Here is a 26,425-nt window from a genome sequence, read left to right as displayed (position 1 = left end):
GTTTGATGTTCGTTAGGCCAATAATTGCTCTTAATTCAGTGTTTATGAACTGCCGCTGGTATTTATAAAGCTTGGTGCCAGCAGTTGGACAGTTGTTCTTAAATGTCCAAGAGAAAGTCAAAGCTGTTGACGTAAGTAGGAGTCATGAACTCTGAATGTATAAAAATCCTGTACTGCAGTTTGCACACTGTAGTGAGTGGTGAGGAGGAGATATCTGTTAGGCTTTCGGCCAGTTGGTTATTCACATGGCTCATTTTGGGGGAGGAGAATAGCTTTAAAGGCTGTTTTTCCCCGCAGCAGCTGCAGCCATGCTGATGAGAAAACAGGGCAGTTTACACCAGCTGGCAGCAGCAAAGTTCAGCCTCCTGGTTAGTCACCTTGGCTCCCCAACGCCTCAGCCACCCAAGTCTGCAAGCTGAGAAGAGGTCACAAATGGAGAGGGAGACAAAAAAGGATGTATATGTGGGCCGACGTTAAAAAATAAGGGAATAATCCCTAAATCATTCTCTAATTTAATTATCATCTTTAGTTAGGTTCGCTGCAAAAATATAAGAAAAAATGTCCTTGAATTGCCCGCCTTTGAATTTGCCCACTGATACGTTTCCGTTCCTCGCCTTTTGTTCTCACCATGCTCACGTGTTGCAGCACCTCGTGATGTGCGGAAACATTGGCGTCTGGTTGGGCAAACTGTGCCCAGTGGGCCAAATGATCTGTAGGTGCAAAAGCACAACCCCATTGGCAACTTCGTGACTGTGTTAGGAGTATACAGAGTAGGATTTACCTCACCGAGCAGAAACAAAAAGAAGGTAATTGAGAGTTTTCACCCTAACACATTCCTCTGGTAATCTAAAAATGCCACCAAATATCATAGGAGTCTCAATAATATCTTAAGAGCTGGCAATCTGCAACAATAATGAAACAACGTGGCTTATAAGGAACAAAAGTACGTAAGATTTTTTATATACATTTATACTGTCTCTTTTTATGTAGGTGTATTCACGCTTAAGTGATCAAAATTGGTGTATAATAACTGTATTACAGACTAAATTATGTAACAACTTTCGTGATTTCAGGTTAGGCTTAGGTTTAAACATTAAGAAAGTCTCTGAGCTAGCTACTTCAAACTTTTGCTGTAGTGCAAGTCAGATTAAGCCACAGTTAATACGAAGTCTCGCATACATAGTTTTTTGTTACAATTTTAATTTTATCTACAAACACTAGCTTTCATAAAAGCATCACATATAGCAGCATTTAAATATTGGGCAGATACAAACATATAACTTCTTGTAACGAGATACACTTTAAGAAGAACTGAAGGAGTAATGAAATAAGTAATAATGATCTCATACTCAAAGTTGCTTTTAAGAAGGAACATTAGGGAACAAGGCAGAAGTAGCACTTCTTTCCAAATAGTTTTCTGGGGCTAAATCAGCTGACTAGATGGTTCAGTTGCTCTTAAATCAAATACTGGATTATCCCTCATGCTCAAGTATGCATTGAATACGATCATGTGTAAGTCGTGATTTTAAGAAGCACAGTCAGAATGGTGCTCATTCTAGAACAATTAAATGTTTTGAACAATTTCTAAGTTGCTGTATGTTTGTCTCATGCAGGTCATTGTTCATTGTCAACAGTCTTTGCTTTGATAAGCAAAAGGTGTTTTCTTTACCATACATGAAGAAATAATAAGCAGTCCAAATGTAGCCAGTATTACTGAGGCATCTAAACTGTGCTAGTAGAAAGCTACTAGAAGTCGTATTGTGCATCTGTAAATGCACTGTGCTTGCAGAAGGGGTTGTTGCATCATCTTACTGAACATATTTTAACAGTATTTTCTCTCTGAAGTTCTTTAACCTTAAAAAAATGCAGCTGAAGGGTAGTTATGATCTCTCACTGTTCTTTTACTCAGAGGTGGTTCACAGCTAAGACATAAATGAAAATTTAAGACCAACTTTCCCTTGAGTCATCACTCCTATGGGGAGTGGTTTCTTTTCAAGAGCCCAGCTATCCATCAGTGCTACTGTTACGGCTGCACAGCTGCTGGAGTATGTACAGCCCTCCCATTTTTCAGCGTAACTCAGTCCCTTTTCTAGAGTCAGTGAACATGGTAACATAAGAAACATGGCAAAATGGGAAATTTAACTGTGGTTTTTGGAGCTGCTCTCTAGCTGTAGGCCCGCTGAACTGTTCGTGATCTCTAAAGGGAGCCTGTGATACCTGTTGTCCAGGGCTGTGGTTAGCCAGAGTTGAGTAGGAATGACAGCTACCTTTCTTGAAAAGCATGTCGCAAGACCCAGAAAGTGTCCTCTCTCTGACCCTGCAATACAGGAGAGCACAAGCTAACAAACTCCAACAGTTAGCTCTTTAAATAAATAATCTTGGATTCCACTATTTCACCTGACCAAACAAAATAAACACATTTTTAAACAAATCTCTTTGCCTGTCTTTCCCCTTCCCGCGCCTCCCTTGCAGGGTCAGGCATCGCTCCAGTTTTGCTTTTTACTCCAGCTGCTTTCGGTGTCTCTCAGCACTTACTAATCCTACGTGGTATTTCATGAGTGGGGAGGAATGTCTCTTGCTCTACATCACCTCTGAAGTCTGTCTCTGGGTCTGTCCCCTGACACAAGCAACCCCCAGTTCCTCTCGGGACTATCCCAGGTCACACTTGTGCCCCATAGTCCCCCCCACACCCGTCTCTTTGTTTCCTCCCCCTGCCCATATGCGGGTTGTGCTTTCTTCCCAGTGGAGGGCAGCAGCCAAGATAAGAGGGAAGGCAGGTAGCCTACCTTTCTCCTCTCCTCTCCTCTCCTCTCCTCTCCTCTCCTCTCCTCTCCTCTCCTCTCCTCTCCTCTCCTCTCCTCTCCTCTCCCTCTCCCTCTCCCTCTCCCTCTCCCTCTCCTCCCCTCCCCTCCCTCTTTTTGGCACAAAACATAAGTCTGGTGGGTTGATCATGGCCGGCTGCCAGATGCCCACCCAGCCGCTCTTGCACTCCCCCTCCTCAACAGGACAGGGGGAGAAAAGAAGGTGGAAGAGCTCATGGGTCGAGATAAAGACAAGGAGAGCACTTACCAGTTACCTTCACAGGCAAACCAGACTCAACATGGAGAAAATTAATATAATTTATTGCTAATTAAAAGTAGATTAGGATGGTGAGAACCACCACCCCCCAACCCCCTTTTCCTGGGCTCAACTTCACTCCTTCATTCGCAGCTCCTCTGCCTCCCCCTCCTAGAGCAGCGCAGGGGGATGGGGAATGGGGGTTGGGGTCAGTCCATAACAGCTCCTCTCTGCCTCTCCTTCCTCCTCACACTTTTCCCCTGCTCCAGTGTGGGTCCCCCACAGGCTGCAGTTCCTGTCAGGAGAGCCTGCTCCACTGTGGTCCCTCCAGGGGCTGCAGGGGAATCTCTGCTCCACCATGGAGAACCTCCTCCCCTCCGTCTCCTCTCACCTTGGTGTCTGCAGGGCTGTTTCTCACGCTTTCTTCCTCGCTCTGCCTATGTGGCATTTTTTTTGCCCTTTCTTAAATATGTTTTCCCTGAGGCACCACCATCTTGGCTGCTGGGCTCAGCCATGTCCTGTGGTGGGTCCGTTGGAGCTGGCTGGAACCGGCTGTGTCCGGCACGGGACAGCCCCGGCCTCTCCTCACAGAGGCTGCCCCTGCAGTGCCCCACTGCCAGCACCTCGACACCTACACTGTTGCCATACAGTATGGATACTGTAAGCTGTGGATGGACAAAACAATCCTGCACTTCCTGATCTTCAGATATTCGTAAGACCTGAGACTACGTGACTTTTCAAAAAAATCTGACTAGGCCTACCCGACATCAGTCACCTGAAAGTTAGTTGCCTGTGTGAAGTTACGTGCAGCAGCTTTGCCACGTGTAATGTGGAGGCAAGGCTCCTTCAGAGGTTGACAATGGTGTTGAATTGAGTCAGAAATCAGGACAACTGGTTTTTTTCAGATGCCTAAATTTTAGTTGACTGGAGTGACATGGGTCCCAGCCTGGTATCTCATGATGAACACTCAGAATCAAAGATTGCTCCTGAAATTTTGCTGTAAAATTTACTCTCGAGAGTGCTGCGTTGTACAAAGCAGATGTAGCCCTTTCTCTTCACTTTCTGAAGACAGGCAGAGTAAGTAACTTGAGGGTAAACTGAGTTTTTGACAGATACTATATGTGCAGTTTTATTTCAGGTCCACCAAATGCGTTGGCGTAGCCTGTGTGTGTTTGCACGCCTGCATGCCGCTGGAAATGCTTGCGCCTAGCCGTAGCACCGCCAGGTGACTTTGCCAATCCATCACCTGGTTTGGGAAGCTCAGTGCAAGCGGTGCCATCCAGCCCGAGCAAGCGGATGTGTTGTGCACCCTGATGTTGTTCTGGGACGAGATTAATTTCAGCACGCTCATATTAATCCATTATATGTCTCTTTCCAGCACAAATGGACCCCCGAGGCCTATCTCCCAGACAAATTAAAAGTGACAGTGATGATGACGACCTGCCAAATGTGACCTTAGATAGCGTTAATGAAACTGGATCTACAGCGCTCTCCATAGCCAGAGCAGTACAAGAGTAAGTATCACATTCCCAGAGCGAGATGAGTGTTGCCGAGGTGTTCCCGGGCCGATGGAGGCACTGGCCCTCTGCGGCGCCTCAGGGGTGTCCCCCCAGCTGCGGGCTGGCATACCTGGCAGCATCTCTTCTGTGTAGCTTTGTTCCCTTTAGGAAGAGATGGCTGTATCTCTCGTCTCTCTCTGATTCTCCTTTCCTTTCTTTCTCTCTGCCCTCATTATTAGGTAAAGTTTCAAACTGAAATTGTTTCTTCCCCTTTATTTACTTGCAAATCTTGCAGTGTTTTTATATCCTCTCCAAAGGGAGACCAGGTTAGACTTTCACTCAAAAAACATGCAATTTTTTCTTGACTGAAAGCAGCATCAGGAAGTTCATTCTAGTTGCTGTCAAATAGGAGCTACCTACATTTCTCCTGAAGGACAGTGTCATTGAAAGGAAATTAGTGAGGGGCTTTGAACAGTTTTTCCATTGCTGTTATTTTTCTGTGTACTTTTCCTCACTGGACGGACAAATAAGTTCTTAATTTAATGTCTGTATTGCTTGTTTGAAAAAAAAGAAACAGTTTATCATGAACATTACCAATTCTGTAGATGCATGAGCTTGCTCAGTCACTGTAGCAGCTGGAAGGGAACCAACTGTGAGGTAAATAAGTATTAATATCCCCATTTTATAGGTGAGGAAAATGAGGTTATGCGTAAAGGTCACCCTGTAGGTCTGAAGCAGAGCTGGAAATAGAACTAGAGCCTCCAGGCACTGAAGCCTGTGCTAGACCCACAAAACACGTTAATTTATCTGAGAGGTTCAAAATATGGGCATTCTGGACATTATTAAATAGGAAGGGATATAATAAAGGCCATTAGACATTATTATTATATAATTTATTATAGATGCATTTTAAATGTTTTAGCGTGGTATCTAAAAGTACTTAATGTTTTGCTTTGTTTTCCTGGCCATCAATAGCCAAAAGAGCTGACGTTTCTAAGCCATGTTTGAGGAGAAACTACTTTTTTTGCATTTTCACCAGACATCTGCTAATTCATCTTCTAGTCAAGCACAGTAACTGTGATCCTCAAACCTATATTCCCCTTAAGCAGAGAGGGAGGTCTCTGTGGGCAAGGCAAGGCGTTGGCTCTCACTGTAATTAGCATGCTCCCCTTCTGACGGTGATAAAGGAAGGGAAGGTTTCTTCACCAGTGACACTATTGCTTGATAGACAGGCCTCGCATGTGTTTTGAATTCGTTAGTTACAACACCAGGCCCTGAAGTGCTAAGTATTTTTTTCTCAGTTTATAGCACACATAATAAGCCAGAAAAATAAAACAACCCGTCATGATTTTGCACTAAATAGTTCAGTCTAATTACTGAAAAGAGGAAGCGTGGGGCGCTAGCAAATACTTCTAATATATAACTGGCAGGCAGATACTGTTCTCTGTGATTGATATTGCTTGAACACTTAGAGAACTGGTCAAACCATGAAAAGCTTTTTTAGCTTTTCCACAATGCATTCCACAGTTTGTGAAGGTGAATGTGTTGAATATTACTTGGCCGGCTCTGGAGCTTAAGAATTAAATTAAGAAATTTAATAATATAACATCAACTCATCCTTGTTACAGGTTTTATTTAAACAGTAATCTGTTAGTTTATTTCAAAAGCCCCATTAGGAAAATCTAATTTGACTGTGATCTGCAATTTGTCATCTTCTTCACTTCATTCTCAGTCACAGACACCACACATACAGCTGCTGAGCTGAAAAGAGATGTTAGCACATTCTACCGACTTCGCTTAATCCATTCCTTTCTTGGTCTGTAATACAGTGCCTTACAGGCAGGCTCTATTCTGAATTTAGGCATCTAACATACCTTAATATTAGACGTTTAGCAAAGCAGTCCACTGAAAATAAAAGCCCGCATTCTACGTACCCTTGTTGCAGAGAGGAAAGTGCCTTTGAAGCCTTCCAAAGGGAGATCCTGTGTGCTCAATTTCAGCATCTAAACTTAGCAGACAGGAATTTCCTCTGAGGACGTGGAAAGGCACCTACTGTTCTGCTGAATAACCGGGCAGCGTAGGGGTATGCATAGAAAGACTGCTTCAGTAGGCAGCAAAGCGTAGGTCTAAGCTCAGTGCCTAAGCGAGGCAAGCTGGACCTCAGAGTCTAGGATACTGTCCCACAGAGTGTGTTCTTTCTTAAGTGAGCTTGTAAGCTCGCTCTCGTGAATAGTTATACAGTTAACAACAAAAAATAACTTCCTGCATATACTGGCTGGGAAGTACAGCATGGCACCTCCAAAGGGATGGCAGCACCCTCTCCTTCAGTACCAGATTGCTGTTGTGCAATCTTGTCTTTGTTAAACAAAATACCAAGCCTAGTTTGTAGATGCTGGTGGCACGTGCAAGACAACAGTTGACCTTTTCCTGGTTGGTTTTCAGACATGTTTTAAATTATTCTGCATAAGGATTATAAGTATATATATATGTATGTATATATATTTGCCTATTGCCACCTATTCTCCAGGAGCAAGGGGATTTAAAATACCCTGTGGTGGGTATTTGCTTTGGGTCGGTCCTGTGCAGCCCCTCACGCAATGTGTGGGGCTGTGGGGTATTGCCTTGGTGAGGCTCCTGACTTTCCCTGTGTGCTGTCTGTGGGCTTCAGGATTTGTCTTGCCTAGTTAGACATCTGCAACGTAGGTATCTGCATCCAAGCTAGTTATCTCAACTCCCTGCATACAGGCTGGATAGCAGTTGGTGTGCCCAGGCGGTAATTCTTTTGACCTATTCTAGCTGTCTAATTTAGGGAGAGACAGGCACTCAAGCCCACAAGCACCCGTTCCTCTCCATTGACTGCAGGCGATGCAGACAGTTGCCTGGGACACACGTGTCAGCACTGCAGATCTGTGGTGTGAGGTGAGGGTACGGCAATCCACGCCGCCTGGCTGGGGAGTCAGCGTGCCAGAAGCTGGGAGTGACAGGACGATACTGAATGCTCCAGCATCTTCCCTTGGATCTAAATCTGCCAGGTGGGGTTAGCAGTGCCAAGGTTTTAACCACGAGCTGAAGGAAATCAACTAGTCAGTGTTTGGGGAGGAACTGTTGTTTCAATACAGCCATTTTTAAGCTGCTTGTCTTGGAAATTACCCTTATGTGGCTGGGTCACAGGACAGTTTGGAATGCTATATGAAAGCTTTGCTTTTCATGTCCTGTGAAACTGGAAGGCATCTGCCTGTGTTGCTGCTTTGTTTCATGTCCACGATAGTCTTAGAAGAAAAAAATTCTTACCAGTAAAAATTGTGACAATCAGACACTAAAAGCCACATGTTTGGCATTAGTTCTTATTTACTTAAACAGAATGTAATTTGCTTGAATTTTTGTAAAATAACCAAGTATGATTACTTTTTCTCAGGGAAATTGCCTTCTTGCTGCTGGCTTTATATTGGCTGAGCTTCCAGACTTCTCAGTAGTTCTTTTGGAATGACTTCATAGTCCTTCTTCAGTTCAGCAAACCCAATCAATATTGTAAAGTTATAGATAAACAAAGTCATTATTTCAAGCAGGGCACTTTGGTGAAATTTCTTTATGTGACAGTGCTGCTTTATGGCAGTTGCTATGCCTTACCATAATACAGACTAAGAATAATTTATTAATCTCAGATAATGTGCTCTGGCTGATAATAAATATTGCAGCAATATGTAGATTTCAGTGGGCTTTGCGTTGTAAGCAGCATTTCATCCTTTTTGTAGCGTGTTTTACAAACTCATTTTGACATGTAGCTCTCTAACAAAGAGCAGATTTGCCTCTATACGCCTGACACCACTGATGCTTATTACGCAGCAAGAATAGCATCATATATTCACGGTCAAATCTCAGATATGCTCTAGAAATCTTTATGAAGCCCTAGAAGACCAGTAAAACTTTTTAAGGGCCCCCCTCAGAGGCAACATGCTGTTCCCTCAGCCTGGCAGCCCTTCCATCTGTAGGCAGCCCCAATGCAGTGGGGCTCAGGAGCCATCTCCATGGTACATAGTAATGCAAACCCTGAGCAGGGCATTCAACTCCTTCTTTCCCTGCACACTCGCGCAGTAAAATACATTGTTTTACAGCATGCAGCTCTCTCCCTGAACACGCACAACATAAGATCTCCTACTTGAAGAGGCTGAGGGTAGAAGCAGGAGAGGCAGAGGGTGATTTTTAGCATGAACTTTTGATCAGTGTATTGGTAACACTCCAAAGATCCAGAAATTCCTCCTTCTCTCTCTAGACTTTTTCTCCTTAGGGGTTGTAGGCAGAGGGAACCCATTTGACAAAACCATTTTTTCTTTAAAATAATGTCAAGGAAAAGATGGATTGTGCATATAAACTGATGATGCTTAAGATAGCTTCTTGTTTTTCTAGGGTAATGGAGAGACAGAAAATTCAGAGAGGAAATCCTGAATACTTGTAGTTACAGCTGCAGTTAATTCATAGAAATGTGATTTGTCATTTGGATGTGACCATGGTGACCTTCAGTGTGAACTCTTCTTTGCGCTGAGCTGGGTGCCACTGAGTGCTTGTATGAAAATGAGATTAGGAGCTTTGACCCTACCCCTGTTCTCTTTGGCTACATTATGTGATTGATACATTGATGCTAATGTGATCATCTTACTTTATTTTTAAATTCTGCTGGCTTTTATTATTGCAATGCAGTAGAAGATAGTTTTGGGTACTGCACTAGCAAAAAAGAAATTCCACAGCAGACAGCCAGCATAGCCACAGTGCCAATGTACTCCCTTAAATTGGTTTGTATTTTTCAAGTCTGAATTTTTCTCCTTAGATCTCTTTTTTTCCTCCCTCCTCTTCTTCAATGTAAATCAACTTCTGTGGTTGATTTTTATCTCTTTTGAGGTTTATAACTGTGTTCCCATCAGCCATTCATTTTCTACACTGATATTGTCTGTTTTCCTGCTTCAGCTGCAATCATTACTACCATTGTGCTATTCATTATAGGGAACTTTCACCTCAGTTTTTTCTTCTACTTGCAGACAAAATACTTGGTCCTGAGTCTCCAAGAAACATAAGCGAGGGTGTTTTGGCAGTACTTGTGTGAACTTTGCTTCTCTCTCCTCTGGTACATCCGCCCTCCGTGAACAAATGCTCATTTTAAAACTGGCACACAATTGGATGGTGATTTTACAGATGGAGAACTGACTAGTGCTGGTCCAGAATTTCTCAATAAAGCATTTTTTTTCACTGGAGAATGCTAATTGGTCTAAAGCAAAATCATGGGAATACGTCAGTTTCAATTTTACTTTTCTCATTAAGATTTCCCAAGTCTGGGATGCGTTTTTCCATTGCAGTAAGGCTTTAGAGCAGAAGATCACACTGTTGCTGCAACGGTCCTGGGGGCAAATTGGACCCCACACTCAGAAAGCAGAACTGCCCGTGGGCCTCCCACCTCCCCACAAGCTGTTATGCAGTGGGGCTTCTCCTCAGCCTCCTCCAGAGTCACTCTACAAACTGAACTGACTTATTAAACATGAATAGACGTGTGTATGCAGATACGTAAGTGAAACACATTGGTGATGTAGAGCCCTGTAAGGCAGGCAGTCATCTGCATTATGGTTGATTCCCCCACAGTGTCATAATTTCAGGGATGTTTCTGCTCTAGTTTTGTTTTATTTTTTGTCAGCAGTCTCAGGTATGTATCCTGTGGCAGAAAAGAAAAGATTTCTGCAGTGAACAGTGTTACTGGGTTGGAAGCTGGCTAATGACCCAAGGGCACCATTGAGCTGGCAGAGGTGTGCTGTGTCTCAGCTAGCTTAGGGAACTTCTGGGCAGTACTGGACTGTCCAGTTTGGACATATCCTTGCAGCAAGGTTCATCTCTCACAATGTAATTATTTAAAAGTTAGGCTCAAGTATTTTGGATTTCCTCAGTGGAGAGATGTGCATACTTCTAGGTCCAATCATCTCATCAGTTGTGATCATCTACCTTTTGGAGGTGCCTGCCTTCCCCAATGGTTATAAAGGAGCCTGGACGAACGGCTTAGGGAGAGTCATAAAACTTAACATTGCTGAAGGAATGTTCAAACATATGAGGAATCCCCCTCTACGTGATTTTCTAAGGCCATGCTGGAAGTCTGTGACTCAAGAAGAAACTGAACCAGTACATCTAAACTTTGGGCCTATGCAACTACTATAGGTGTGATTTCTCCTACCTACATGCAGTTCAGATAACTCACTAAAGAAGTACTGACTTCTTCTGCACTGTATTTATATGGCACTTTACAAACTTTCTTCTAGTAGAATTTGAATTCTCAGAATCCTCTGTTTGTATATAAAAACTGTGCCTAAAGCTGTACTAAGGACTTCTACTGCAAGAGCTTGAAAGCGCTATATACCTTTGGGAATTGCTCTTTAAGCACTAACTATGAGCCTTTGGTTTCAGTAATCCAAATGGACCTATACTATTCTAAAAAGGTTCTTTTTCTTTTTTTTTTTTTTTTTTTTTTTTGCATATGTGATGTTTTACCAAAAAAAAAGTTTAATAATTTGACAGTTGGGCAGTAAAATCAAAGGATGTCATTCTGTGCATGCACAGAGATTCTAGGATTTTTGGTGTGGAAATTTGCCGGTATATGTCCCAGAGCCTTTTGCCAGGATAACAGATTTCCCATCAGCCAGCGATCATTAGGAACAAGTGCCAGGTGGACAGCAATTGTAAATCAAAAGCAAGCTTCTACAAAGAAATTGACATTGCTGCCTGCTTTGAAAGGACAGTATTGCTTAAGTGACAGTGTATTAGGAGATAGGGATATTGTCAAATTGTTCCCTGAAGAAAGCTAATTTGAAAATAAAAGTGCTTTTAGCTTGGTCTACACAAAATTATGTTTTCCTATCTCCCCTATAACAGTAAGTTGCCATGACTGTTGAGTAGATGAATCTAGAGCAAGGACACGTTGCCATTAGGGTGTCTGTTCTCTTCTTTTGAATCACTTTGAAGTGCTAGACATTGCTCTTCAATACGTATTTTATCACACCATTGCTAGGAGTAATATTTTCCTTTTAAGAGAAATATTTAAATTAAGTGCATAATAAGCTGGAGGAATCAAGGAATCCTGGCTCTGCTAAAGTCCAGAGGAGTTTTACCATTAACTTCATTAGGTCTAATGATTAATCTTAAAACTGTAACAGAACTCGATGCTAAAAAGAAAAAAAGTAACTCAACACTTAGGCTATTTTGGGGACCAGCATGGTGCAGCAAGAGAGGTATTTGTAACATGTATGGATTCACAGATACTTTCTGTATGTCTCTTTCATTACCTTTATCCATCACAAGCAAACTTTCAAAGATCTTGTTTCCCAGCTTCAGTTCAGTGTCTGTATTGAATTGTCTCATATAATTGTCTTCTCAAAAATAGATTAAATTTAATTAATTCAAATTTTAGTCTAAGAAGTGCCAATCACTTCAAGGTAGTTACTAAACTTTGCCGTTATTGGGATTTTACATTACTAAACATGTTTACACAAATGTGCTTTGGAATAAAATGCCCCAAAACAATAGTGTATGATTATAATTCATGTAGCACTTTTTATCTTTGGAGAGCTTTACAAACATTAACTAATTAAATTGTACAGGTCCCCTGTGTGTTCAAATATTATAATTATCCGCAGGTTAGTGACTTGCTCAAGGCCATGCAGCAAAGCAGAGGATGGTCTGGGATCAGGAATGTCTGCCTTCTAGTCCCATGCTTAATCCACTACAATGTGTTGCTCCAGAGTGAAGCCTGAGTCATTAGTGGTTAGATATGTGAAATGCATTTTATTGATAGGGAGGCAGGCATTGTGTAATTGCTTGAAGAGCATGACACCGAAGAATGAATTATAAATATCATTATGCATTACAGCTACCCAGTTAGCAGTTTGTACACCTATTTGGCAGCTGTTTCCCCAGTGATTCGTTATTCAGCTTTTTCTGTTTCTTCTTTCTAAATCAGCACAGAAAGCAGAGGCAGAGCTGAGTGCAGTAAGAAATTGAGAGCTGTAGCAAATACTCATCAGTGCGGATTAGATAGCAGAACACTGCCAGAAAAAGCCACAATAAAACTACCTCAGTGAACCGCTACCTTGACTTACTGATAAGAAAAAGAAAGAGCATTGTCCTCTGCTGTCACTTGAGCCAAAATTACTTCTTTTTTCATTATCTAGATCAGATAAGTTTTTATCTTTCCTCTTCCATAAGGCAGTTCCTGTGATTTTGTGACAGACAAACATGCAGCACAATTAAATCTTAATAGCAGTGCTTGTTCTGATTTATGGAAAAATGTTTCCTGAGTGTTTAGATCAATGCATGCAAAAACACAAAAAAAGTTGTATAGGTCACAGGTATGTAAACTGCATGCAAAGGAGGGCACTATTAAGAGGGGAACAATGTTTAGCAAGGCATAATTGAGTGAGCATGTGAATACAGGGATCTGGAAAAAAAAAACAAACACTTTTTTTCTGCCATTTTCCTTTTTCCTGCACAGTGGGAAAAGATTGTGCTAGGTTTTCCCCTTTATTAGTTCAATCCTCTTTCACTAGTAGTGACTCCACTGCAACCTCATTTCTCACAGCAAGTTCTTTTTAGGCTGGAGATAAAGAGGAGTGAAAGGAAGTTCCTGGATGATGGATATGGAAGAGTTTTTTGTGCTGAGCCCATGTGCCAAGAAGGTGTCTTTCTCCATGTGTATGTGACTGAGGACATGAGTGTTACTATTTTGGACACATCAAGAAAAGGATAATTGGAGCTTAAAGCCACCACACGTATGAAGTTACTGTAGCCAAAATGAAAGGAATTGAAGGCTGAAACAAGGAGTAAAGCAACGCAATGGCTGAGATAATAGCATCTAACCTGAGGTGTGTCAGAAGTAACGATAGTCACAGGTTTCAGAGTCAAGCTGAGCACGGTCATTGTTATAGCTGTGACAAACAAAAGATGTGTCAAGAATGAAGTTTTGGGTCACGTTTTTATTTATTTCCCCTTCTGGGATATACTGAGTTGCCACAGGGTACAACGGTGCAAGGAAATATGAAAACTGAGGCAGGCAGAAAATAAGGAAGAGACCAGGGTGGATCAGAGGAGGCAGCAATGGCCAAACTACTCTTGCCTCGCATGTATTGCTAAGCTCAGGCAGTGTAGAGCAGGCTGGCAGGTACTTGGGTCAGAGGCTGCCCTAAGAAGTGCTCATCCTGAGGCCTGCCTACAGTATCTGCTGCTGGCAGAAATCTCCAGCGTTGCAAACAGAGCCTGAAAAATGAAATAACCTGGAAATGAACAGAACCTGCCAGCAGGCACAAAAAGAAATACTTGCATTTATGTACTCATTAAAAGTCAGCAGGAGTCTCAATCTTGTCAAAATATCTCCCTCAATTATTTGCATTGAAAATACGATATTTAGCATAGGGCTGGGATACTGCATGATAGATCAGGGACACACAATGCTGTCAGACAGACAGATGACTTCACATAGAAGTCACCATGGTGTTTCTCTTAAGAACTGATGACCACTGCTGTTTCTGTGATCAGTTGCTTATCAGGGCCAAACAGTCAAACCATTTGTAAATAAGTTCACAGGAGGAACTGGAATAATGACCAAAATCTCAGTCATAAAAGTTTCAAAAGTAGAGTAACAGGATAATGTTGTATAATAAATTACTTGCTGAAAATTATTTACTCAGCTGAACAGGTTGATTCCCTTTGCACTCAGTATTTCCACTTCCGAACTATTTGCTCTCTGTATCACCACATCGTTTCTGAGATTCTTAGCCACTACTAAGGCATAGTCAAAATAAAATGTGTTTTTCCTCTTGCTTGAGAGGAACTACCAAGTACATGCAGTTCTGTAACAGGTACATCCTTGTCAATATACTGCATGGCATAGAGGTACCGCTATCCCCATATGCTCGCAACACGTGGGAAATAGTGCAAGTACCCAGAACCAAGGTGAACCATAACAGCACAGGCACTTGAGACGAAATGCAGATTGCCTGCTTTGAGGCATTGTGAGGTTATAAAATAGGTGATTGGCTCCAGCAGTGTTCCAGAGCACCTACACAAGGCATCAAGACACCTACACATACCACAGTATAGTCAACACAGAGTTAAATGCTCTGAAGTTCAACAGGCAGAGCAACCAGCTTTCTAGAGCCGGGCTGCTGTTACCTGCTAGGTACTTGGCTATGAGTCATGTCTGCTCTCTTTGGAGCTTGGGCTTCTGACCTTTAGTTATTCATTAAAATATAGTTTGGGGAAAAAAAAAAAAAACCAGCATATGTTCCCATCTTCACATTGTGGAAAGTAAGAGATCGAGTACTTTGTTCTGAGCTTACCTGTTTCTACCTGTTTTAAAACCCAGAGCATGGTGTCCTCTTCCTACCAGCCTTCACTCTGTTTAAAAATGTGACGGCCAGCAGCAGCAGTGGTGCAGCCAGCCACATGTGGCATAAAACCTAGTGGTTAGAACACTGACTCAGGAAGCCAGATATCTACGTTTGCCAATTCTGGAACGCAAGGCTAGGATGCAAAAGATATTCAGCAATGGTCCTACAGCGACATCCTTTTCCTCTTATTTTTCCTCCTACACTTGTATTTTGGATTGGGAATTGACTATTACAGATCCCTTTTATGCTGAATCCGTGTTGTCAGGTGTGTTTTAGCCATTTTCATAGCACAGATAAGGTTCAAGCCCCAGAGGCAAGGGTTGGGCATTTCTCCCTACAGTTTCTGGATCAGAGCAGAGGCTGGGTGGGAGGCCACAGCCATTTGGCTTTCAGGCCAAACAGAGAGGAACATAGTAAGTTTTAGGTGTCTGTGAGGCTGGTTTGAGGATGTCTGGGTGTCTTTCGCTTCAGTGCCTGGATACTGTAGGTTCTAACCAGAGTTTTAGTTATCTGCTAAATTTCCCACTGACAAAAATTCAGCATGCAAATACTTACCATCCTCACCAACTGTATTTTTGCCTGTCCTATTGCTTAGTTGTTAAAAAGGGACCTTTATGAAAAGAAGTGTACAAAATTTAGTCATGACTTCTGGGTAATGTATTGCTGTTTGTATCAGCTATAGGAATAAATATTTTTCCAATAAGACACAGAGATGATTATAAATTAATTGACATGGGAGACAACAGTCAATGTTATGGTTTCCAGTTGCCATTTTTCCAGTGCATATTGATTTCAGTTGAGGGCTAATGGGGTAGGGGAGATTTTGTCCCAGTGCCCTTTGATTAGGTACTGACGCAACTGTGAAATAAAATCGGTACCTAGTGATACCATGGGACAGGTACCTGAGATGTGTTTCTGAAAAAGGAAGAGACTCTACATGGAGAGTGGAAAAAGAGGGTGGAAAAAAACAGTGTCAGGCTGTGATAGAGCTAATAACTTAGACTTTGAAAATGCTTTACATCATTTTGTCGTCTTGATAGCAGGTTTCTGTCACTATCAGAAATTTAACATTTAACAAATGGCAAAATCAAGCAAACAGTAAAGAAGACCAATATTTACTGTATGCTTGAAGCAAGGAAATGTGAGCGGTTCGAAAGATGCAGTGCAAAACCTTGGGATAAAATAGATTATTTGTAGGTTTCCAAGGGCCAATGGAAAGTGCAATTATATAAATCAAGAGAAGTTGCTTTGAAAATTTCCTTTTCACTTTCAACAATTACTATGCCAACCTGGACATCTTAATTGAGCAGTATAAAAGATCCAAAATGTTTCCAGTTTCCAATGCAAATGCATTCAACTGCTAGTGTGCTAGAACATTTTTATGATTCATGTTGTTATTCTAATATTTTTGCTAGTTTCTTGGGCGTTGGCCTCAGACTAATTTCATAGTACATTTGAGGTCTAAACCACAGAGAGGACTGAAGGGGGTTATTCATGGACTTGGCTTTCTACAGGTTTTTCTTTTTTTTTTTTCCCCTGACATGGTAGAACTGTTTCCAAAAGCCAGCTGTATGATGCTTCTTGTTTGAGCACATGCAGTGTGCAGTGGATCAGAATTTGTCAGTGAAAAGGAGCATTCCACGTAGTCCATATCCCAACATAGGAGTTTATACAGCTATGACATCATGTATTTGTGTTGTTCAATATTCCAAATAATATTCTAGAAGATTATCTATTTTCCCTGGAGTCTCAGTTTTAAATAAAAAGCGTTAAAGGCTAGGTTTTTCAGTGATGTGTTGGGAATAATATTACTTAAGCAGCAGAATTCTGGGAGCAGACGTTTGCTTCAGCCTCTATTTCCTCTTCGTGCAATGTCTGCCTGCTCTAGATTCTTGTTAATGTTTTCCTTTTGGTCACTGATTATTTTTTAATAAGAAAATATGATCCCCCATGATCCAGAATTACCACTAAGTGACACCTGGGCCCTTAAGCTTTGACTCTGCTCCCATGCAAACTAATGGCAGAGCTCCTAATGACTTGCTTAGCATTAGCTGGGACCTCTACAGAGCAATTTCAGTTTAAGAAGGAGTTTTAAGCGAATGGGAAAATCCTAAAGTCCCTTCCACACTGAGGCTATGTGCTTACTTTGCAGTAAGTGTTCCTCAAGCTTGTCTAAGTCCCCTACAATTGTTTGGGGTAACTTAAAATTCCTAATTGTCTGTGTTCAATTTCCAGAGAGAGCATGTGGGGCTGTGCCAGGTCAGCTGTTAACCCTTTTCGTTTTTTCAACTCCAGGTATGAAGCATTTTATTGTGTATTATATAATGTTCTGTTTTATTGACAAAGTCTAGTAGCAGTGCTTTTCAGCTTTCTTTCCCTCTTTATGTCATGGCTGGGGGATATGTGGGGCTGGCGAAGGTCCAAAGTTGTTTTTTGCTATTGCTTTTTGTATTTTGGGGCTGGGAGGGTGGTGGTGTGCATCACGGGAAAGCTGCAATTTTTTTTCCAAATCCCAATGACTAAAATAAGAGAATAGAAAAAAAATATCCTGTCTGATGTTTGATAATGCAGTTTAAAATGTTCAAAATAGTCTACTGAAATTGAGTAACAAAGTTAATGTGAATCAACATAGCTCATGTTATAATGGGTCATTGCCAGTTACCATGAAACAGTCGACAAGCGAAGCTGTAAAATGTAGGAAGAGGTCTTTGCAAACCTTGCTTTTTTTTCAAGGAGGCCAAAATTTTAAAACCTTACTGTGTGATGCGCCTAGTAGATGCCCTGCTTTAGAGTGCAGAGTTTATGTACAAATCCAGTGGGGGGTGACTAGGAGGTTTCAGCGACCGTTGTGATGCAATAAGGTGCCTTGGGTTCACCTCACTTGCCCAAGTAGAAATGATGTCATATGACAGAAGGGATGTACCAATGCTGATAGGGTTCCTGTTTTTGTTGGATTCGTTGCTGTTGTTTTATTGGGTTTTAAAATAGAGTGCAATGAAATGTCCACTCTTAGTGTGCTTGCTTGCTTGTTTGTCCTCCCCCCTCGGGGAGGTTGGTTTTAGGGGCCCCTAAAAAGATTCCTTTGGAGTCGTGTTCATCGTGTGACAAGTGTGTAAACCCATCAACTCACTACTTTATCAGCTCTTAGTAATCTATGGGCCCTCTGTCTGTGGAGTACAGAAGGAAAAACAATGTCATACGTTCAGTATAAGCAAATAAGTTGCAGAATAAATCTAATTCTTCACATTTATAAGTAGATCTAAGCTTCATAATAAAATTAAGAAGACAGTATGTTTAAGAGCAATTACACTTTCAAATTGCTAATGAGTACTCAAATACAGAAATTGTTCCTCAAATCTAGTCCTATCTCCAATTTGCAGTTAATTGCATTACAACTGTTGTATTTATATTAAAAATTTGCAGGATCTTATTACTCAAACATTTTCAAAGTAGCAGCAGCAGCAGCAACTTCTCTGTTAAAGCCCATACAAAGCTTTTAAAGTTTCCTTGGGTACAAAAATGTAACAATATTAGCAGAATTTGAGAATTTGATGCATTGAGAAGATATGTTTGTTTTAAAAAAATCCTTAGAATTTTCTTTGATCTGATTGAAATTATCAGTGCAACTTCAGAAATTATTCTGAAGAGCCTACTAGTCTCCCAAAATGTTGTGTTTCTAAAATAAATGTGTATTTTAGATACAATTTTGGCTCCTTGAGCCAAAATCAGCAATAATATTCTATATAATCACCAATTGTATTTGCTTCTATTCTACAGGAAGCATTTTCACGGAAGAGGCTTATGTTGTCAATTTTTTTGCTCTTTTTTTTATGTTGTTAATATTTTGCTCAAAAAATGGCTTGTGGATTTATACGTAGAGTTTACCCATACCATAACAATGAATATGAGATCCTACTAATGAGGCCCCCTGAACAACATACATGGTTAGATGTAGATGAAGATGGCATAAGTCATTTCATGTACCACTTCTAAACCACTGAAAGTTTATTGGCTCTGACTGGAGTGAGATGAGACTGAAATGTAATATTTTAGTGAGCCAAATGACTGCTAATAAAACCAGAAACTTGGAAGAGAGATATAGGGTCTTCTATGTCTTTTTAAAATAAAGGACCAAATTGTTCAAGAAAGTCACATCTGTCAAACCTCGTTTAGGCCATGTGGACCTGTCTGTAGAGTGAAAGGTGGAAATGGGACCAATGAGTTGAGTATTTAAGTCAGTGTATCATTTGAAAGTATGAATTCTTATGGTGCACTTAAAACTGCTCACACTGCTAGGAGTATTCATCACAGCTGGTCTTGCTTCTTGGAGTACGGAGCTATTGCCGTTTAGGAACAGTAACTGCTTGTCAGAAGTGAATTCTGCTACAATTAAATACAGCTATGTGAGTGTATATATTTTACATCTGAATGAAATTTCATGCATGCCCCGTTTTGGGGTTTTTTTTCAATTTTGCATTACTAAAGTTATGTTTTTCCACTAAATTTCAAGAAAGTTATTCTTCCATAAAATTACACTCAAAATTGTGGTATTCTAGTTATGAAAGTACGGAAACATTCTTAGATATTTGATTTTCTTTGTGGTGGCAGGGGAACAGAATGGATCACGAAGTCTTGAAGAAACATTTTTTGTAGGCTCTTTTCCCCTTTTTTTATTGGGCTCATGAAATCTACTAAAAGCTGTTAAGTTTTACTCAAAACCGATCCCACACAAATGTTCTGCATCTGCTGACCTCTGTGGATGGCCACAGGCTGCGACTGTTGCTCCAGTTCATACATGTCTAACTGTTCTTTTCCTGTAAAATGTTGAGCATTTTGTCCATACTGCCTCCCCTGATCCAGAAGTGCCCTGATCCACCATTTCACTGGTGACAAAGTGATAGTATGTGTGAGCTTCAGATGTTGGCGGGCACAACGTGCCTCTTCATCCTTGGTGTCTCGCAAACGGTACTGCTTTTGCTCTTGTATAATTTACCCCTGTTCTTCTTTTTAACACCTCGTTCCACAGGCTCAGCCAGATGGGAGATGTTTGGCAGCTGGAGGACCCAGATGCCAAATTCTGGAATATAGCTTTCCTGCATTGGCATGTGGGTTCATGGCTGGCTTCTTGGCTTGCACCTCTGCTAGCTTCTTGGCTAGCTGTCTAGCTGGCAGCTGTAGCACTGCCTCTGGGGCTATGTTAGGGTCAAGCTGCTATGGAGTTGGATGACTTTCCTGATCTGAATTACCGTGCCGGACACCATTTTCACCTTAGTTTGCTTTGACTCTCCACTATTCAAAGATGAACGTTTGCACTGTTCTGTTTTATTCCTGCCATTTGTAAGACTAACTCGAAGCAGTAGTTCTCATTTGTCACCAGTTCAAAAAGAAAATAAGCATTGCAGAATACACTGTTTCACTTGTTAGGATTCCCATTCAGTCAGTAGGAATGTAAGGCCCAAGTCTGTACTTGCAATTCATCTCCAGGACCAAATTGTAACTACAGAGCACAGGCTTTAAAAAAAAGTATTTCTTATGTCTAAACTTTGATTGCTTTCAGCCATGACTGAATCTAGCCTCTGTCAAACAGAAAAGAAATACACATTTGGGGAGATGATCTGGATCATTTTTAAAGAAAAAGGATAAAGAATAATGATGATGATAACAAATAGGACATTACCGGTAATAATTAAGAGCGCTGCCAGAGGAAGATGCTTGATCTTCTCTTTGCCTGATTTGGAATGTCCTCATTACATACTTTAGTTTTACCTCAGGTTTTGGGGTTTTTTTTTTCATAAATGAGATAATGAAAAATTAATGCATCTAGGATAGCTGAAGCATTTGAAGTTATTCCCTAATCTACGCCTTTTCCTCCATGCAGCTCAGTGCATAAACATTACTTTCACTGGGAAAAACTACAAAATCAGGAGGTCACTAAGACTTCAGATACTTACAGTAAAGTACAGATTAGTCATACCTGCTATGAAATTTTCATTCCCTCACTCAGCTGTAGTGAGAGCACGTTGTGCTACACTGGAGGCAGTGGTATCTTTATTACATACTCACAAAACTTTTTTAACACTTGACCAAAAATCACTTGTGCCTAACTTGACAATGAACTTCCACCTGTATGTCAAGATTAAGCATTTCAGGGTGATCTGACTTCTGAGGAAAAGCACTTGAATTCCCCATTATAATCACTGGAGAGAGTTGCATGTCTCAGGAGCGACCAAAAAGGAGACCCTACCCATCTGGTTTAGGTGTATACTCCTCTTCACTGACTGCCTAGGGAACGTTAAGTGCTTCCATAGGAATACAGCCTAGTTACATTAGATAAGTCCTTACGAACTGTATAGGGAATCAGTAGGAACTAAAAGCATCTGTTTCACACAGAGGTAGTCCACATAGCCCTTTCTGGATGATAACAGAGCAGGGATGATTCTTTTGAAAAACAAGCTGGCAACAGCAATATTCCTACCTTTTGCACGAAAACTTCGTTAACTAGCTTGTCAACAAAGTAGGAGACCTGAGGTTTAGGTTCTCACCACAAACATCGCAGGGGTGTTTTAATCATTAGAATCCTTGGCACAGGCCTAATCAGATGAGATACTTGGGGAGCAGTGGAGTATCTCATCTCACTTCTTACTGAATATGGGCCGTGATATAGACAGGAGCACAGAACTCATGGGATGAGGAGAGTGGGGGTAAGAAGAACCTGAATCCTACCTGAGCGTGCACAGGACTGAGGCCGTAGGCTGCACTCCCTGAAGCAACATTAGGACAGAAACAGTTGTGGATACTGAAATAGAGCTTTCACCGTTCCCTTCTTGGAGCTGAGTGTCCAGATTTCTAGTATGGAGCCAGGATCCCCCTTTTCTACCCAACCTTTTAGCCTCGTGGTTCTTGCATTCCTGGTTGCAGAGTAGCCTTGCTTCCATGGACGCTCATGCAGAAGACCCTGAGTCCTTACAGCCAGGTTATTCCTGGGATGGTGGAGATGCTGAATCCACCCTTCTGTCTGAAGAGGACCTGCTACCAAAGTCCTTCCTTCCCTGGGCGAATTACCTGACCACAAGGCTACAATACAGCACCTTGCCAGTGCCACCGCCGTCAAAACTCTGCCTGCCTTTTGGGGCTGTTTCACAAGACATAGGCAAAGGTCAGGATGTTGCCCTGCCTGTAGGTGGAAAATGGGCACCTGCCAAAAAGAGCATGTGTGAACACACGCCTTGTGGTAGGTACCCAAAGAAGCTCCAGTTTAACAGTGAAGGACCTCATGAGTTTAGGGACATGCTGGGTAGGACTGTTCATGGGACAGTGGGTAGGAATGCAGTCATGGACCTAGGAAGGTTTTTGGGTGCCTGCTTCCCAAATCAGAGTTTCAGCACACCGGTTTCCACACTTCTCCATGTATTTCACTTTCCAAACTATATTTTCTCCTTTCAAATGAGCAAGCTTTCAGTGCTTTTTAATGTAGTAGAATTAAAGATATTATTCCATTATCTAGAGTATTCCTTTTCCGTGTTTACCTGTTTCTGCCCTTTTGCCTATCAAAGGATGGAGCTGGCTGTCCTTAGTTTTTACATCTCAGCCATGATTTCTACCCCATTAAATTCTTGTCACTTTCTGTATCACAGTGGCTTTGGAAATCATATATAAGTTGAAGCAAATTATCTTCTTTTTTTTTTTAAAAAGCGACTATGATTGTTGTCCCTTATGCATTCTTTTCAAGCAGAGAAACAATGTGTGCTGTTAAAAAAGGAAAATAAACAACTGCAAAGATGTTTTTCCCTTCCCTTGCACCTCCAGTACATTCTGTAACCCAGTTACTGTAATTGTTTTTAAACTTTTTTAAACATGCGTACTGTCAAGAGGTTGCGGTAAAACAAGTGTATTTCTCATAAGGCCAATGTGACCGCAAGGGATGAAAAAAGATGACAGAGCAAACAGAAAATCCCGTGTTTTGTTTATCAACATCTTTTTTTACCTAATGGCAGATACTTGGAGAGAGAATCTGTTTACTTCAATGAAAGACTAGCTTAGAGTTTGCTGATTCCCATGGCAAAAAGAAGGCGTAGTTTCCAACTTGCAAGCTATTCAGTGTGTGTGATGAGCTAAAGTCATTTGTGGATTTGTATGTTGCATTTTGACGTGATTAAATGTTTTAAGTCTATTGATTTCATGCTGGGGATTAATGATGCTGAATGAAAGAGCATCAAAGAATAAGACATGTTTACATGCCTGATTAAAATACCTTAAAAAAGAGCCAGAGTACCTATTATTGGATAGGAATGAGCGTAGGACCAATCATGCATTCTGCATCGAACGGAAAATGAATTAACTTCTTTAGGCATAGAAAGAAGAAGAGCGAAGATTTGATAAGGATTGACTGTACCTTTCTGAATGCTTAACACTTGTGTTTGACTCGTTATTTTGGAAGAAGGGATTAAAGAGGTTTCATTATCAGTTGCCACAGATCTGTTTTACTGAATCAATCAAAGCATGATGCTTAGCTGCTTGGGATTAATGAGACGATCTTTTAACTGGAGAACTTGTTGATGACGGCATGTTAATAAAGGACAAGACCCAAAGATATTCAGTGCAACTGTGGACATGAGATACAGTAAAGATGGTGTTTGCTGCTTTCAATTTGCATAATACTTTTAGATCTGTCTGCCTTAGCATATTAACTCAAAAAAATACCGTTATCTTAAAGTGTTCATAGTGCTAATTGGTTTGTATCTGCTCTCTGCAAATGTTCCTAATGGCTGTCTACATTCATGGGTCATATCTGCATTTGCAGTTAGGTGTCACATTCTGTTTACCAAGATAATAGTAGATGAAGATGGAAAAGACCTATTTCCTCGTTAAATCCATCCTGTTGAAAGCACGATACAGGCTCTTCCAATAGTATTAAACTGTTAGTACCCCTGATGTTAGCCAGAATGCCAGGGAGAGAATTTATTTGTTCTGTATCTGTGGAGAAGGATGCCTTAATGATCAAGTTAGCATGTGAAATACTTGATGCACATGAAATACTCCCTGCTGAGCTAGGGAGAAGTTTAAACGTGCAATCTAATACAGCTGAGTAAATATCTGATGAGACCAGCTCGTGCACACATTCGTTTTTTCTCTGCTGATGCTCTGATCCGGATTAGCATATGTGAGATGAATTCAGTAGTCTGATACACACTACAATTTGTCTCAGAAGGGGTTGAATTATTATCCTGGGTTAGGGGCAGCGGAGGGTGGGGTGGACAATGTGACGTTATTTTTTTTCCCCCACTTCTACTGCTTAATACAAGACCTGAAGCCCTTGGTTACAGAACAAAGTGTCTGAGCAGTAACTGAGCTTGTGCAAACCCAAGAGAAGAGTAATGACTGTTCCTCGCAAGCTTCCTGCCTCGGTGCAGGTGCAGGAATCAGGAGGGCCTGAATAATTCATAAGGTGCAAATTAGCCCCAGCTTGCTCCCACTGCTCGAATTTTGCTTCTGCTTACCTACCTAGTTGCTAGAAAGAACAGAAATAAAGGAAGCTTGGGAAACTGGGGAGGGCAAGGCAAAAAGTGTTACAGTTTAAAGGCCAGAGTCACAGAGATTGCTGAATACTGGGTGTGTTTCAAGGCTTGGTGCTTATTGAGAAATTGGCCTGTGCATTGATTATTCATGAAGTGTTTTCTCAGGAAAAAGTAAGCTCTGGGGACCCATTCCATTGCTCTCGGAGAGGGAAAAACTTCCTTTTAAGAATTAGGTTTTTCCCACTTTTATTGTTACTGTTTCTAAAAATTATTGGTTAAAAAGATACCTTAAAAGCTCATTTAAAGCCTACTAAGCTATTTGAGAGAGTATGCATTTATTGTGTCACTAAACTCAAGGGTCCAGAGAAATTTCACGAGAAATTTTGGATGTTAGGATGCTTACTGCTTCAAGTAAACGTGAATTCCAAGAACTTGTATTAAACTAGTTGTATATGGAAATGCAATACATAATTAGCTTGTATTTTTATCATTAAAAGGCAGCATTCCTCTCTTTTAAATACTGTTAGTGATGGTTACCTTTTCTGTTGGGTTACTTATCTGCTTTTCTGCCCAGAAGAATGAAATGAGAGGCAAGTGGTGCTTAATCCTTCTGCTGCACAACATTGCAGCTCACCCAAATATCAAGTAAGAGGTTTTGCTGAGCCCTGTTGTTATGGGAGAAGGGAATTCCTGACACAGATCTTTGAACAGTTCGTGTGTCGCTGTGCAATACAGAGAGGAGCCAATCTGAAAAAGGCAGATTGTTTCTGCCGCGTACCTGAATATCCCTTTGACGTCTCTCGTATGGGAGATGGAAACATCCGACATCCCCAGCAGGAGGAGGAACAAGGTAGTTAGTTTTCCCTGTTGGCAGATGTTTGTATGGAGAAAAATTCTCCTAATGGTTTTGCTGTGCTGAATATGAAAAGAGACGAACAGCAGGAAAAAAGCTTCTTTTTAGTGGTTTGGGTTTTTTTTGGTTTTTTTGTTTGTTTTTTTCAACGTATACCCTTTCTCTCTCCATTCCCTTCTACCCCACCCCCTCTTGGCTCCCGCGTGCAGCAGCTAGATCACATCGCCATCATCTGTTTTTGTATTTCCCTCATTTGGGTGGCTGGAATAGGAGCTGGCTCTCATTTCTAGCTGATTCTGTCATTTCCGCTAGGCCCCAGCTTGGGCGAGCGCCAAGACCAACAGGTGATCCTTGTAGCTGCAAAACAGCAGGAAGGAGGCTGTACATGTAGGAGACAGTGCACCAGAGGGGCTACCTGGCCCCGCTCCATCTTTCTGTATAATTAACGCCCCCCTCCCCAACCCCCCATACCGAGCAGAAAATCTGTGCCGAACAGCTCAGCTGCGGCAGCCGTCATAGGGAAAATGTTAATAAAGAATCCTGGAAGAATATCGGCGGTGCGAGCGCAGAGGTGCGGTCCGTCTTAGAGAGAAACCATGGTTGGTCCTTTATAGGAACAGGGGCAAAATTCTATTAGCTGCTGAAAAGTAATACACGCTCTGTCAAGCATTTCAGGAAAATAAGCATTTCAATAAATTTCCGTGCTATGTTTACAGGCTTTCTTATTTGTATAGGAACTAGTTTGGAATGAGGTGATAATTCAGTTAAGCTTTTCTCTACAAGAAGTAGCTTGCAAAGTCACGTGGAAATTATTTGGGCAGAGCGTTAGCTCTGGTCAGGAAGGGCCATCTCAAGCTGTAGAGCTGGGGGCAGCCAGTGCAGGAGCAGTGCAGGCTCTGCATTCTCTGGGCATCTGCGCCAGGGAGGCATGACTGTGTGGGGCTTTACAGGGGTAATTCTTAGAACACACGAAAAACTTCCAGGAATGCTCAAGACAGCCTCAAAGAACTATTTTTTTTCAGAGGAAACTCCTAAAGGATTTTTTTTTTTTTTTAAATGAAAACCAAGTTATATTCAGGATATGACAGTGGC

The 26,425-nt window shown here is 41.4% G+C and overlaps 1 protein-coding gene across 2 annotated transcripts in view; it reads left to right on the top strand.

The window, feature by feature from the left end:
- The window catches only part of KLF12 (KLF transcription factor 12), a 250,695-nt gene that overhangs the window by 170,401 nt on the left and 53,869 nt on the right, over window positions 1-26,425 (top strand). The window contains exons 5-6 of one of the 2 annotated variants that reach the window (XM_050904115.1): window positions 4,436-4,571; window positions 17,201-17,260. In XM_050904115.1, the coding sequence (XP_050760072.1) occupies window positions 4,436-4,571; window positions 17,201-17,260 (196 nt within the window). The remainder of the gene's footprint in view (window positions 1-4,435; window positions 4,572-17,200; window positions 17,261-26,425) is intronic. The other variant, XM_050904124.1, reaches the window with a different exon arrangement.

The sequence above is a fragment of the Gymnogyps californianus genome, chromosome 1, assembly GCF_018139145.2.
Source record: "Gymnogyps californianus isolate 813 chromosome 1, ASM1813914v2, whole genome shotgun sequence".
NCBI lineage: Eukaryota > Metazoa > Chordata > Aves > Accipitriformes > Cathartidae > Gymnogyps > Gymnogyps californianus.
This window is presented reverse-complemented; position numbering and strand designations above follow the sequence as displayed.